The sequence below is a fragment of the Paramisgurnus dabryanus genome, chromosome 3 (assembly GCF_030506205.2).
Source record: "Paramisgurnus dabryanus chromosome 3, PD_genome_1.1, whole genome shotgun sequence".
In the NCBI taxonomy this organism is placed as follows: Eukaryota; Metazoa; Chordata; class Actinopteri; order Cypriniformes; family Cobitidae; genus Paramisgurnus; species Paramisgurnus dabryanus.
The window spans coordinates 1,276,482-1,292,371 of NC_133339.1; the positions used below are offsets into that span (position 1 = coordinate 1,276,482).

Consider the following 15,890-nt stretch of genomic DNA (forward strand, 5'->3'; position numbering starts at 1 on the left):
AATAATCAAACCAAAAACATCATTAAATGAGATTAAACTAAACTCTCTACCATAAAGAAGTAAAACATTTTACATAATGCTGTTTATCCAAGGCAATAAATAACAAACAAAGTCTTTATTTGTGTCTTTATGCTTACAGATTTACCAGATATGTGATCATATACAAAGCCAGTTACTAAACAATCAACATCACTTTTAAATATAATAATACATTGTATTTACATGTATATAATGAATAAGCACTAGTATCTATTTCATTAGTACTAGTATCTATTTAATAAGTACTAGTATCTATTAAATAAGTATAAGTATCTAATTAATAAGTACTATTATCTAATGAAAGAGAACTAGTATCTAATGAATAAGCAATAGTATCTAATAAATAAGTACTAGTATCTAGTGTTTAGATACTGAATAAGTACAAGCATCTAATTTAATAGATTCTAGTAACTAAAAAAATAAGAACTAGTAACAAAAAATAGATACAAGTAAATTTAAATGATTAACTTTTCCCCGCCATTGACTAGTTAACTCTTTAATTAAGATAAAACGCTTCCCTGCCAATTACGAATATTTCCGTCAATCCACAATACCGCTATTATCCCCCAGTGATAGAAGAGAAATAATCAAGGTAGGATTTTTTTCAAAGCAGAGGGTCTGTTCTTTCAGTTGATATATTGTTTGTTTATATATTTAAAGAAGAACATTTTCTGGAAGGCATTAAAGGTGCAGTGTGTAATTTTTAGAAGGATATTTTGACAGAAATGCAAAATAATATACAAAATTATATTATCAGGGGTGTATAAAGACCTTTCATAATGAACCGTTATGTGTTTATTACCTTAGATCGAGACCTACATCTACATACACCGAGGGTCCCCTTACATGGAAGTGGCCATTTTGTGCTGCCATTTTTGTACAGAAGCCCTTTAAGGACTATTTCTTTTACTAAGTTATCTCCGACGATGACATGTTTGTCGGGTGGCGGCTACCGTAGCTTCTCTATGCGTTTCAAAAGCGAGGGTTGAGCCGTTGACTAAGCCGTTGGTTGCAATTCGCAACCTCACCACTAGATGCTGCTAAAATTTACACACTGCACCTTTAAACTTTTGTGAAAATCACGAAAAAAATTTGCGCTGGCTGGCAACTTTATGAAAGCCTGGCAGGGAAAGAGTTAAATGTCAAAACGACTTGCCATATTGTGTTTGAATTAATTGTGAGTTCACATTTGTGATGTAAGTTTTTAAACTTTATTTTTCTTCTTTCCCCAGCTTTACCCAGAGTTACAGTGAGAGTAACACCAGACAGTCCTGTGTTCACTGGAGAGACAGTCACTCTGAAGTGTGAGATAGAGGATCAGTACAGATCATTAAACTGGAGATATCAGTGGTATAAAGACACAACTAAAGTGATTAACTCTGAGCGTTACACTGTAAACAGAGACTCTCTCACTATCACTGGAGTTACTCAATCTGATCAGTGGTTCTGGTGTAGTGCAGTGATACACGGACGACCACAAACTTTACTCTCAAGCTCTCTTGTTTATCTCACTGTGAAGGGTGAGTTCAATATTAATGTCATTGTAAAAATAATACTGTGAAATAAAGACAGAGGCATATTATGTGGGTTAATTATCACAAACATTATGTTAGTAGTTGTGTCATTGTTTTAGGAGGAACAGAAATATATTGTTGTTTTATTTCACAAAGACTTTTTCCAGGATCTTGAATGTGTTTTATTCTTCTGCAGGATCAAAACCAAAACCTGAATTCACATCGGATACTGAAGGATCTCTACTGACAGGTAACTCTGAAGTGTCACATTGATATTAAGATAATCTACTTTTTCAAAATATAATGCATAGTGCAAGTAGCCCAGGTGAAAAAGTAGTACACTTCCATAGTGTACTTAAAGTGCTTTATTTTCGCACACTAATTTTGAACTTAATATACTAAAAATTAATCTTTAGTACTTCTTAAGATGTTCTTAAGATTATCTAAGTGTACTTCACTGTGCTATTTTGAGACACCATGAATATGAACAAAAATGCGCTTTTAACATACTATCTCTGTATTAAAAAATTTATTTAGTTAACACTTTTACTAAACTTGAACTCAACTTTCATACAAAGTGTACTACAAGTGGTACCTAAATACATTTTTAAAATACATTTTTAGCACATTTTAGTTAATTTTTATGGTGTCTCAAAATAGCACAGTGAAGTACACTTAGATGATCTTAAGAACATCTTAAGAAGTACTAAAGATGAATTTTTAGTACATTAAGTACAAAAATAGTGTGCGAAAATAAAGCACTTAAAGTACACTATGGAAGTGTACTACCTTTTCACCTGGGAGGCCTATGCTTATTAGTCACATTCTTCCACTTGAGTAAACTTCGAATGAACGATACTAACCTACGCAAAAATGCTAAATGATGTGAATATATATATGTTAATTTAAACATTTAAATTGTATTGGTTTATTAAATATGATACACAAGGAAGCAAATCACAAATTTGAGAGGAATAATGTAAAAGTTAAATAGTTGAGGTGCCAAAGACCGTTCAATCTTTTCTTTATTCCCGTCCCGCAATACCTTTGCCACATTCAATAAGTATGTACTAATGTCACATTACTACAGAACACTAACTAAAGTTTGAAAAATGGGATCAGGAAGAACGTGACCTTTAAAACAGCTGTTTTCTGATAATGATTCATCAGTAGCAATACTTTATATCAGTGGTTTTCAATCTTGTCCTAGGGGACCCACAGTTCTGCATATTTTGTATGTCTCCCTTAACTGACATACCCAGTTCTGTTCATAGATCTCTCCCTAAATGAGCTGATGATCTGAATTAGGTGTGTTAAATAATACAGACATGCATAATGTGAAGAGCAGTGGGTCCCCTAGGACAACATGATAGGACTTCAGTGATAAAGACTCCAGACTTTACTTGGACTTGTGAACATCTCTGCTGAGATGTGGCATACAGGAGACACTGGCCGTTTCTCAGTATGCGTTCTTGTGTGTACTTGTGTTCTTGAGAACTTGTAAAACGTCATCAGTTGCAGCCCACGTACAAGTTCACTTCAAGCCAAGTTCACATAACCAGATGTGTTCTTGATCCACCCATTTTACGTCACAGGGTGAATTGTGCGGACAGCCAAGTTTCCCAGAATGCATTTCGCATCAATGGCAATAAAGCTTAAAACTTGTCTGTGTCATAAAATGTAGTTTTAAGAGCCGTTTAGTCGAGAATATAGATGAATAAACTTCAAATATGTGGTCAGTTAGTAAAGAGCCTATATTTAAATTTCCTTTTGGATATATGAGTTCCAGGGAATCATTGGGTGGTCAGCGGCGTGTACAGTCTCATCTCGGCAAGTCCTTCTGAAATTTGCAGCTGTCTCAGTTCAGCTGCTCTGCCCTCCGATCTCTGGTGATTAAACATAAAATATTCCTTTGGATATAGCTAACTGGCATTTTTTGTCTCATAAATGTATTTCTCTTTTTTAATTTTTTATGGAGTCTGTTATTTGGTATTATCCTTTTAACTGATGCTAGTTAAGTTTCATAACTTAAATTACTATTATATTTTCTATATAATCTTAACACCGTAGTACATCACTGTGCTTTACTTAACTGGATGTTGTACAAACCTTTGTAGTATTAAAATAAATGGATGTGTTTTATATCATACTTCATTTTGTAATAAATACATTAAAGCTTATAAGCGTATCACGTGTTGCCTTAACCACATATTCATATTTTCAAAACAAAAACATGCAGGGTTTTTGCATTTTAAATATTTAGTTAAAAATACATTAAAATAAGAATAGCCAGCAGATCCAGTCTTATCACACAGAGTACAGTAACACACTAACACTGTGGATCACTGGTGAGTTCATCACACACAACTAAACAACAACAAACTCTTACACTCTATGTCTTTTATCAATCATTTATTTATTTATCTCTTATAAAGATGATTTTCTGTCATTTTCTTCTCAGGTGTTTCTCCTTCAGTCTCTCTGATCATCAGACCCAACAGATCTCAACACTTCTCATCTGAATCTCTCTCTCTGAGCTGTGAGGATCACAGTAAATCTACTGGATGGACAGTGAGAAGATACACAGACAAACTGAAACCTTGTTCATCATCAGACACGAGATCTACAGGAACAACATCTACATGTACAATCAGATCTCTCTACACATCTGATACTGGAGTGTACTGGTGTCAGTCTCAATCTGGAGAGAAACTTCATCCTGTTAATATCTCAGTACACAGTGAGTCTACGTGACTGTAGTTTTAAGCACTTAAAGCAATCACCACTAGGGTTATTATATATAGAGTGCAAGCGTGCTCCTACACCATTGCACTGCCTGAAATCGTAACTTACAACTCTCAAGCATATCGGGGCTGTCCCGAATGTATAAAACATGTTTGTTATTACATACTTTTACAATAATCAATGAGAGACGGAGATGCTTTTATAATAGGGACCACGAAACAAGCTGCTGTACGGGTCTAGTACATAGCGCAGCCAAAGAAACAGTTTCATTCTACCTTTATTCCACCACGGCTGCAGCTCGTATTATCCACTGGAACCTCAATCAAGTGCAGTGCTGATCACTAAAACACAGCTCACCTGAGAATCTGCTGTGCCTTAGAGCGACACTCACAATATTTTACATTAAATGACATATTTGTCCAAAGCCATTTCTAATGTAAATACTTAATTTAACACTACACTGCAAGTTAGGCTACAATAATAATACTATTAGGAAGGAACAGGAAAACGGAGCATTAAAGAGCTCCTATGGTCAGATTCACGATTTAACATTTCGTTTGGGGTTTGTACTTTTTGCATAGCGTTAACATGTACTAACACACACCAAAATAAACGATGACGCGTGTTATATTCTTCAACGTGAACACAAATCTAACAGTTCACCAGAAAATGTACATCAAATGTTTACGTTTGTATAATTTATAATCTTCAGTCATTTTTTCTGTTTCTTCTGTGTAGATGTTGATGTGATTCTGGACAGTCCTGTTCATTCTGTTACTAAAGGAGATAATCTGACTCTACGCTGTTTATATCGAGATAAAAAACCCTCTAACCTAAGAGCTGAATTTTATAAAGATGGATCAGTGGTGCAGAATCAGACTACAGGAGACATGATGATCATCCCTACAGTCTCAAAGTCACATGAGGGTTTCTACTACTGTAAACACCCAGAGAGAGGAGAGTCTCCAAAGAGCTGGATCTCAGTCAGAGGTGACACTTTCATCTGTAAGTATAAACACAATAGAAATATTTCTACATAATTTGCAGATGTTCTGGTTGTATAAGAACATATCTTCTTTTTCAACCTCAGGTTCTTGGACGATGAGCTATCGTGGTCTGATAGCTGGAATTGTTGTTGGAGTGAGCGTCATGTTTTTGAGCATTTATTTGTTGCTGTGGTCCAATAAAAAGAAGAAAGGTTCATCTTTTGCCCTTAAAGGTAAATACTTGTAATATCTGTGATGTTCAAAAACAATATACTACCACAGTTTAATGTACAAAGATATCTATAGGCTTATTTAATGTTTGTGTTTAAAGTGCTGTGTATTATTATATTTTTGTACTGCACTAACATTTTATTTGATGATGTTCAGTCTGCAGAATGGATGTGAGGTGCTTTAGTGAACAGATCTATAAACAAGTTGATATTAAGAAATTGACATCAGAGAAAACATCTACATAGAAAATATTTGTTTTGTTTCTAACGAAATTTCCCAACTTGAAATTTGTTAGATAATACAAGTGAAGGTGACGACATCATGTACTCCAAACTGAAGAAGGGAGAAGATCAAGGTGAGATAAACCAAAATAAACATAACACTATCATTCAAAGTATCATCTGAAAACGTTGGGGTTACTTGACTGTAACCTTGTTCCCTGAGAAAGCGGAACGAAATGCTGCGCTGCTAAGCGCTATGGGGAAACACCTTTATCGTTGACCCGCTGAATATAGTGTGCAAACACGTCAATGAAATTGACCCGGAGGTATTATAGCCTCGGTTGATGACGACATCAAAGCGCACGTGAAGCGAGGCTATAAATAAATGAACACCAGCTGTGTCTCGTCAGATCTTTTGTTTGAAGACGAGTCCTGGTACATCTACTGTACGGCAAGACAGCGCAGCATTTCGTTCCGCTTTTTCAGGGAACAAGGTTACAGTCAAGTAACCCCAACGTTCCCTTTCAAAAGCTACTCTCAATGCTGCGCTACTAAGCGCTATGGGGAACGACAATACCCACGCTGCCGTGCTTGGAGATGTCTGGACCCCTACGGATGTGTAAGTGTGTGCACAAAGAACGTAAGGAAATCTCAGACATAAGTAACCAAACTAAGTAATGGATGTGCGCGGAAAGGAAGCTCCCGCCACCTCACAAACACCTATAATAAGAGGAAATAGCTAGGCATTAGCTTGTGATGTTGACTCGAGGACGTGAGAACCTGGAGTAGCATGAGCATCTAAACTATAAAATTTTATGAATGTATGCGGAGAGGACCAGCCTGCCGCATCACAAACACTCTGTAACGGGGCACCTCTTACTAGAGCAGTAGAGGAGGCTTCCCCTCTGGTGGAGTGGGCTCTCAGGCCTACTGGCGAAACTTGACCGCGCGCCTCATAGGCAAGAGTAATAGCATTCCTGACCCAATGTGATATAGACTGCTTGGTGGCCGCGGCACCTCTGTTGCGGCCCCCAAAACAGACAAACAATTGCTCTGACTTACGCCACTGGCTAGTGCGGTGGACGTAGGCCTGAAGAGCACGGACTGGACACAACTTATGGTATAACTCTTGCTCCGGTGTGGCAAACGGCGGAGGGCAGAAAGTCTCAAGGATGACCGGATGTGCAGTCGAAAAGGGAACCTTAGGCAAGTAATCAGGATAAGGATGCAAAATCACCTTCACCATACCTGGGGCAAAATCTAGGCAGGATGGCGAGACCGCCAGAGCCTGCATATCCCCAATTCTCTTAAGAGAAGTTATCGCCATTAGAAAAACCATCTTTAGTGTCAGAAGTCTATCAGACGCTGACTCTAGAGGTTCAAAGGGGGTCTGAACCAGACCCTCAAGGACTATAGCCAGGACCCAAGAAGGAATCTTAGTTCTTGTTGGAGGCCTCAATCGTTTCGCCCCTCGAATAAAGCGAGCGAGCAGTGGATGCCTCCCGAGCGGCGCCTCGTCCACTAAAGCGTGGCAAGCCGACAAAGCGGCCACATATACTCTAAGAGTGGATGGGGATAAGCCCGCTGACAACTTTCCCTGCAGAAAACTCAGAACTGTAGCAATCTGGCAGTTAACAGGATCTGCATTATGTGCCGTGCACCATGCTTCAAAGACACCCCATTTAAGGGCATAACACTTCCTAGTGGTGGAGGCCCTAGCACTTAAAATGGTCTCAATAACATCAGGTGACAGCCCTGTGCCCCTCAGTTGGTACCCTTCAGGGGCCAAACATGAAGATTCCACAGGTCGGGCCTGGGATGAAATATCGTGCCCCCCGCCTGAGACAGAAGGTCCCTCCTCTCCGGAATCGCCCACGGCGAGCCGTTGAGGAGAGATATCATCTCCGAGAACCATACTCTGTTCGGCCAACGTGGTGCTATCAGTAAGAGGCAAGAGCCCTGTTGGCGAACTCTGGCTAGCACCTGTGGGAGCAGTGCAACTGGGGGGAACGCATAGAGGCGCTTGTCGGGCCATGTGTGCGCCATTGCGTCCAGACCCAGGGGGGCTGGGGAACTCAGAGAGAAGTAGAGGGGACATTGCGCTGTCTGAAAAGAGGCGAAGAGGTCCACTTCCGCTCTGTAAAATCTGGTCCATATCTGAGAAACTATGTCTGGGTGGAGTCTCCATTCCCCAGTCAATAACGTCTGTCTGGACAGTAAATCCGCTTCCACATTCAGGTTCCCCGGTATGTACACTGCTCTGAGCGACAGGATCTTGTCCTGAGCCCAGAGAAAAATCTGCCTCGCTAACCTGTTCAAGTTGCGCGAGCGCAGACCTCCCTGGTGATTTATGTACGAGACTGTTGCTGTGTTGTCCACCTGCACTAGGACATGACAGCCTCTCAGTTGAGGGAGAAAATATTTCAGGGCCAGAAATACAGCCATCAACTCCAGGCAATTGATGTGCCAACTGAGCTGATGACCCTCCCATTCCCCTTGAGCTGGACGACCATCTAAGATCGCACCCCAGCCTGTCAGGAAGGCGTCTGTCGTTAGCAGCCTGCGATGACAAGTCGCCCCTAGTGTGGGACCCAAGGCAAGAAACCGGGGTCTTATCCACATAGTCAGTGCACGAAGCCCGCGGCGCGTCACTTTTATTAGCCTTTGAGGGTTGGCCCTCGGATGAAACCCTTTGGCTCTGAGCCACAACTGAAATGGCCTCATGTGCAACAGCCCCAAAGGAATCACCGTGGATGCTGACGCCATGAGTCCTAAGATCCGTTGATACTGTTTTACAGTGAGGTCCTGGCCTAGCCTGAGTCTGCTCAGGGAATGTTGAATGGTCGCGATTTGTGCGGGAGACAGATGTGCCCGCATCGTAATCGAATCCCAAACTATCCCCAGATAAGTCGTTTTCTGGGCAGGAGAAAGAACGCTTTTCTTGGCGTTGAGCCTCAACCCTAGAGAAAGCAGGTGTGCTAACACAACATCCCTGTGTTGGAGCGCCACTTCTTGTGATCTCGCTAGTATTAGCCAATCGTCTATGTAATTTAAAATGCGGATTCCCCGGAGTCTCAACGGAGCCAGTGCTGCATCCATGCATTTTGTGTATGTGCGGGGTGATAAGGCTAGGCCGAATGGAAGAACCCGAAACTGGTATGCTTCGCCTGCAAAAGCGAACCTCAGGAACTTCCTGTGTTGTGGCAATATTTCTATGTAAAAATATGCGTCCTTTAAGTCGATTGTGACAAACCAATCGTAATGTTGAATTTGTGCCACAACCGTCTTGACCGTTAACATCTTGAACTTGGGAGCTCTCACTGCTTTGTTTAAAGCTCGAAGATCTAAGATTGGACGCAACCCCCCATCCTTTTTGGGAACCAGGAAGTATCTGCTGTAATAACCTGACTCTCTCTCTCTGGGAGGGGAACGTGTTCTATGGCCCCTTTCATTAACAGAGATTGAATCTCTTGCAACAGTATTTGTGTTCGCTCCGGTCTCACGGAAGTGAATATCACGCCGTTGAAGCGCGGAGGACGACGAATAAACTGGATTCTGTATCCTAAGTGTACTGTGCTTATTACCCAACCAGAAATACCTGGCAGAAGTTTCCACGCTGCCAGACTTTCTGATAATAGGGCTGGGTTTCGATTCAAATTTCAAGAATCGATTCGATTCCGATTCTCAAGATCTTGGATCGATTATCATTGTTCGATTCGATTCAATTCGATCCGATCTGATCTGATTCGATCTTCGAGATTTAGATAAGTGTTTTTGAAAAAAGCCCGAAATGGTGCCAGATAGGGGTGCATGGCATGACCAAAAATCTATTCCATGAGTCATTTTATCAGTATATTTCATGGTATACATGTTTTTCAGTTTTTTGGATTATAAAAATGTGCAGTTATTTGCCACTCACTATAGCTTTTAACTGCTCACCACAGTTTTAAAATATGGACAATTTAAAGTTAATAATGTTAAAGTGAAAATGCCCAGATGATAACAACAGATTAAGTCTTGATAGACAGAATCTTGTTTTTAATTGAGTTATTAATTTTAAAGACTATTGAAGCTATAGTATGCATTGTATTTTGTATTTATGCATACATTACATTAAAAATAGGCAGTATGTAAAATGAACAGGTATAAATTTATGCACAAACCTACAGACAGGATAAATACCTGTATATGAGAGACGGACCTCTTTATAGATATTATGACGGGTGCTATGATGTGATGAAGTCTGTTTTGACGCTCTTTACTTTCTATTACACGTTAACATTTTCGTCTCTTTCTCGTCTTTCTGAACAAAGATGTTTGTATAAGCAAATTAGGCGTCAAACTACAGCGCACGTGTCACTGATATAAACGCGAGTTTTGTAATTAGCTTGCTTAAAGTTCAGAAACCTTTACAACTATTAGCATTATTATGTGTAAGAAGAACTCTTTATTTGGCGACCCGTTGCACGCGCCTCAAGAAACCTCTGCCCGTCAGAGACCGGCTGCATGAGCACAGAGGGAGGGAGGGAGAGAGAGAGAGTTTCACTGGAGACCCGCGGTGGATTCACTGCATGGCGCTTATTATAAAAATTACACAAATAACTCGTTCATTTGTTATGAGTGGATTATTTTACATGTAGATCGCAGCTTTGAGCGTTTCTAGAGTTTTCAAAACAACCGCTTGCTTAACGTTCCTGACGGCTATGTTCGTTTTTTTTATGTCCTTCCACCTCGCGCGCATGCGTAAATTCAATGACGCGGCAAGTTTAAGTTATTAATTATTAAATCGATTCTTTGAGTTACGGATCGATCTTTAGAGATTAACATGAAAATCGATTCAGAATCGGTGAATGGAGAGGAGGTGGAGAGGTTTCGTAAGGGCAGCGAGACGGGGCGATCGGATGTAATATGACACGCCCCGACCCGCGAGTGAGCTCTAACGAGTGAATGCAACCGTCAGGACTGCTTTTTCCTGTTAATAACAGTCCTGAGGTCTGCTCTGGGGGGCTGCTTTCTTTGCGTCCCTGGGTCTTGAGGGACCGGGAAGAGGTCGGGAGACCGTGACAGATAACCCCTCCCTTTGTTTGCGGCGAGGCAAAAACTGCGTAAAAGCCTCCTCATGCTTTTTAACTTCTGTAAATTTAGTGACCACAGAATCAACCGCATCTCCAAACAGACCAGATGGGGAAACAGGGGCATCTAAGAGAAACACTCTATCTTTCTCTTTTATTCCGGACAGATTTAACCATAAGTGCCTCTCCGTGCTAACCAAAGCAGACATTGAACGGCCGATAGCGCGAGCCGTTTGCTTGGTAGCGCGGAGAGACAGATCTGTAGCCCTGCGTAATTCATCGAATGCCTCTTTATCAATGGTCTCGCCCCCACTCAAATCTTTTAATAAATCAGCCTGGTACGCCTGTAATACCGCCATCGTATGCAGCGCAGCACCAGCCTGACCTGCAGCTTGATAAGCTTTTCCTACTAATGATGAAGTTATTCTACACGACTTCGTGGGCAGGATAGGTTTTTTTTAAAGACGATGCCGAGCCAGGCGAGAGATAACTCGCGAGCGTCTCTTCAACCTGAGGCATCTCTGTATACCCGCGCGTCTTCACACCCACGATAGTCGAATAAACCGACGTCGAAGGCACGAAAACACGCGAAGTGTATGGTCTCTTCCACGATTTATCTAGCTAACCGTGGAGATCTTCAAAGAAGGGGAGAGGCTCATGTTTCGTCCTCTCCCCTTTGTCAGTAGACAGAAACCTATTGCCTAATTTGCTCTGTTTGGGTGTCTCTGGCTCGCGAGGCCAGTCAATCTGTAATCTGGCCACTGCACGGGTTACCACCTCGAGAAGCTCCTCGACCGACCCATGATCGCGCGAGGAACGCTCGGAGGCTGGCTTATCAAAATCCGCAGAACCGAGAGAGAAATCATCATCATCATCGTTATCATCCCCCACATGAACCGAAGAGGCACCGGAGTGCGCTTCGGGATCATGTGAAGGAATAAATGGCTCTGGTGACAAAGCAAAAGAAGAAGACTCGCCCGTCTCTTGCTCGTCAGCCAGATCCATCTGGGAGCCCCATGATTTTAAGTTTTTAGGTGCGGATATAAAGTAATCACGGCGAGCACGAAGCATCTTGATGGAAAATGACTCGCAATGCTCGCACTAATCTGTTTGTAAAGCCGTGACCGCATGCTCCTCCCCCAAACACACAAAGCAGTAAGTGTGTGTGTCGTCCTTAGCGATAGCGCGAGAACAAACACACAACTTAGACTGCTTGTGGCTCTTCTTACTCATCTTTTAGCTTAAACTCTTCTGATATCGGAAAGAGAGAAAATCTGCACTCTATCTTGATGGAAACTAACTCCTAACAAAGATCTCGAGTGGAGTTCAAAAGGTAAGAGAGATTTGTTCAATGTTATGCACACACACATCAGTAGCGGTCTGAAAACAAAGGACCTGACGAGACACAGCTGGTGTTCATTTATTTATAGCCTCGCTTCACGTGCGCTTTGATAGCGTCATCAACCGAGGCTATAATACCTCCGGGTCAATTTCATTGACGTGTTTGCACACTATATTCAGCGGGTCAACGATAAAGGTGTTTCCCCATAGCGCTTAGCAGCGCAGCATTGAGAGTAGCTTTTGAAAGGGAACAGCTACTACAAGCATCAATCAGTATTCAAGAATAAAGTGAAATAATAAATCATTTTAATTCATTTTGTTTTTAAATCAGTGTTTTATATTTTTTTCAGATGTGGCTTTTGGATCTAGCGATGTGACTAATGCTCAGAAAAAATAAAAAACAGAGGAGAAAAATAAGAGAGATGTGTCCATAAAACAACCTGTGATTATTATAACACTTAAGATTTGATTATTAATTTACAAATCTTTCAATGCACTACTTTAAATGTAGAAATTCAGTACCAGTACCAGACGTTTATATGTACTAATACTTATTATTAATACTTAATGAAATATGGAAATTAATCTTGTTATAAAATCATACAGTAACATGTCATGGTACTAATGTGGCAAAGCAGTATCCTGATGGGAAAGAGGTACTGATTCCTCCATACGAGATATTTACAGTGATTGATATCAAGAAGGATAACTGGTGTAAGACTCGGATATATCTGGGACTTACTTCACTTCTTATTTCACATATGTCGATCTCTTTGGCTGACTACAGTTTGGGAAAACATAATATTTGCACATGTTTAAGAATAATCTGAATGTAAGTACTTTTTAATACTTTTATATAATAACATGTGTTTGTATAATTTTTAAAAAAATCATCCAGCTGTGCTCTCACCACAGTTAAAGCAGAGAATGGGACATTTAAGCAATATCGCTCTCGGGGGCGTGTGATATAGCTCTATATCATCACGGGGGTGATTAGGCCAGAGGCAATCACAGCTGTTACGATAAAGACCTATATCACACGACTCCAAGAGCGATATTGCTTTTATACAACAGTTCGACAGCACACATTTGAAAAACGAAAACTAGAAAACAACAACAGAGTTATTTTAAAAGCCTCTTTGTTTGGGAACTACTTTCTACCGCCACGGATTGACAGAATGACAGGTAACACTTTCGGCTGTTTTGAAACTCCTAATAACTCAATAGCCGCTTCTTGGTCACAAAGTGTAGTTTTAAATTAGTTAAGTCGATAATATATGTGTATAATATATTCAAATCTGCAGTCGATTATTAAAGATAGCGCCTATTTGAAGATTTGCTTAGAAAGATTTGGTACGTGAGAACCAAATGCATCAGTGGACATCAGTGTTCACTCGCCCCGCTGACCACAGCCTGATCTGGGCTACATCTCTGACAAAGATTCCCTGGCTCTGATGTAGGCCTATCTGTGTTTGATGTTCAAAAACGAGATCAAACCAGCAGTATTTGGTGTCATGAAACTATTACTTGTTTTCTTATTCATATTTACTTTTGTGTTATTATTATTTTGGCGCGAGTTAAAAATTAATAAAACTACATTTATATACTATTGGTTTTCCATTTAATCTTGTGGTACAAGCACTCGCTTTATTACTGGACTTCGTTCTTGTCAGTACCTCATAAAACAGTTGTCAGAGAGATGCAGTGCATACCTGCAGTTCCACGGTGGTTTCGCGAATTATTAATGGGTGAAGAGAAATCGCTCCAGAGAAATGATTGTTTTCATAGCTTTATTTCAAGTGTATGTTACTCATCCACACAATGTGACATCATTGCATTTAAGTTTACATCCAAGAGCACAGATTTTTGATGGGATAATCACTTCCAATTAGGATTCACAGACTGATTCACAAGCTAGTGAACTAATGAGACACACGTAGAGTGTTTAAAAACAGCGTGTCTGTGTGTGTGCAGCTTTTCCAGTCAGAGATGAGTAAATGACTCACGTGTTTAAAGAAGCCCCACTCACCAATACTAAAATTACCAGTTGGTGGCGGAATGATACAAACGATGAAGAGGTTACTGTTATCAGTACAATATCGCACACCTGGGAAGAGCTCTTAGCCAATCAGATTCGAGAACCAGAAAGAACTGTTTATAATAATAATTAATGCTTGCATAGAGATGTTTGATGTTTTTGGGGCATCCCCGCCTTGTTGTTCGAACAATAAAGATGTACTTTTTGACACGAGGAACCCTTGTCTGAGATTTTTTACTGCATAAAGAGATTTATTTTCCAAAAGAACCTACCTTTATATCTTTGTTCATTCAACTGATTCTGAACAACTAATGTATGTTTATGTTAAGGACATGAATGATGTTTTTGTTAGATTATACAGAATTACATGCAGTCTGAAAAAGTACATATTTGATCAAGTTTTTTTTTACAAATTAGGTATTGAGTGGGCCTACCAAAATGAATGGAATATGTGAACATGAAAGCTTTTAATCACATGATTCCTCTAAACAAGTAGATTTGCAGAGGAAATCATTGCTGCAATGCAGTCTGTTCTCCAGTTGAGAGTTAGAGACAAAGACAGATGACCATCAAGTACACAGGTTATTATTAATGCCTTCATCATGTATAATGAACATTTTGGATATGTTTTATGATTGTTATTGACATTGACATTTGTTTTATCCCTCAAATGCAGCAACAGTTGTCAGGTGAAACATCTCGTTTTCAAGGGGGCCCACAATACATAGCACATAATACACAAACGTAACATTATAACAAAACAAACACTAAACACATATACACAAAACATTATGGAAAATGTATTCAATTGTAAATAAATATCAAGTAACCAGTTTAAAAATGGCCATTTCAAAATTCGACTCGGCGCAGTAACACTCTCCCTCTCACTCTTCCTCTCATTATGAGAGGGAGAAGGGGAGCGGATTTTTCAGGCGAGTCAAAGTACTCCCAAAAGTGCTATTTCGCCATACAAATAGTTACCCTTTTAAATCCGCTTTGAAAAGTGCTACGTTTTATTTTGTGCCATCATACTTGCTCGTATAACTACTTCGTCTTAAATAGGAAAAACGTTGATGTGTTTGGTCACTTCTAACTTTATCTCTGTTTGGTACCATTGAATGAATGGGGCTAAGCTAAATGCTATTAAAGTGTTGCCGCGCGCCACAGCGATGAAGTGCACGCACTAAGATGATAGAGGGATGTATCAACTCTTTAATATGGAAAAAGGATAGACTATTCCTTTAAGCCCAGAATACACTCCAGGATTTTTGCCCTCTTATAAGATCATTAACTTATCACACTGTGCGACATGCATCGTTTAAACTCGGGTACGACTGTACGATGACACGGAAGCTTCGGCGGCAGTGTCACACGTTGCGCAACGTCACCAGCATGCGCTCGTGGTAAACAAATACCAGTACGCAGGTCGTAGCAGCAAACACACTGTGCGTTGATCATGCTGAATTTCTGACAATGTCAGAAAACTATCGTAGGCTATCTTTGGACGCAAGACCGGAAAAACGACCGTCTTTGAACCTCTCTCACTGTACTACATAGGATCACCTTTGAAGAGCCATCATAACAAAAATCGCGGCGATTGTTTCACGATGGCAATCTTTCGTCAGAGACAGCCAATAATCGTGCATTGTATCCCGGGCTTCAAGCAGAAACGATCTTATGCTATCTTTAGTAGTCTAAAGGGG

The 15,890-nt window shown here is 40.3% G+C and overlaps 1 protein-coding gene across 1 annotated transcript; it reads left to right on the plus strand.

Moving 5' to 3' along the window:
- The first annotated feature begins 965 nt into the window (after positions 1-965).
- On the plus strand, positions 966-14,404 carry LOC135769185 (uncharacterized). The gene is made up of 8 exons (XM_073813731.1): positions 966-972; positions 1,272-1,559; positions 1,750-1,803; positions 4,015-4,293; positions 5,037-5,303; positions 5,389-5,517; positions 5,811-5,870; positions 12,500-14,404. Exons 1-8 carry the CDS (start codon positions 966-968, stop codon positions 12,544-12,546), a joined length of 1,131 nt encoding a protein of 376 aa, XP_073669832.1. The 3' UTR covers positions 12,547-14,404.
- The last annotated feature ends 1,486 nt before the right edge of the window (positions 14,405-15,890 follow it).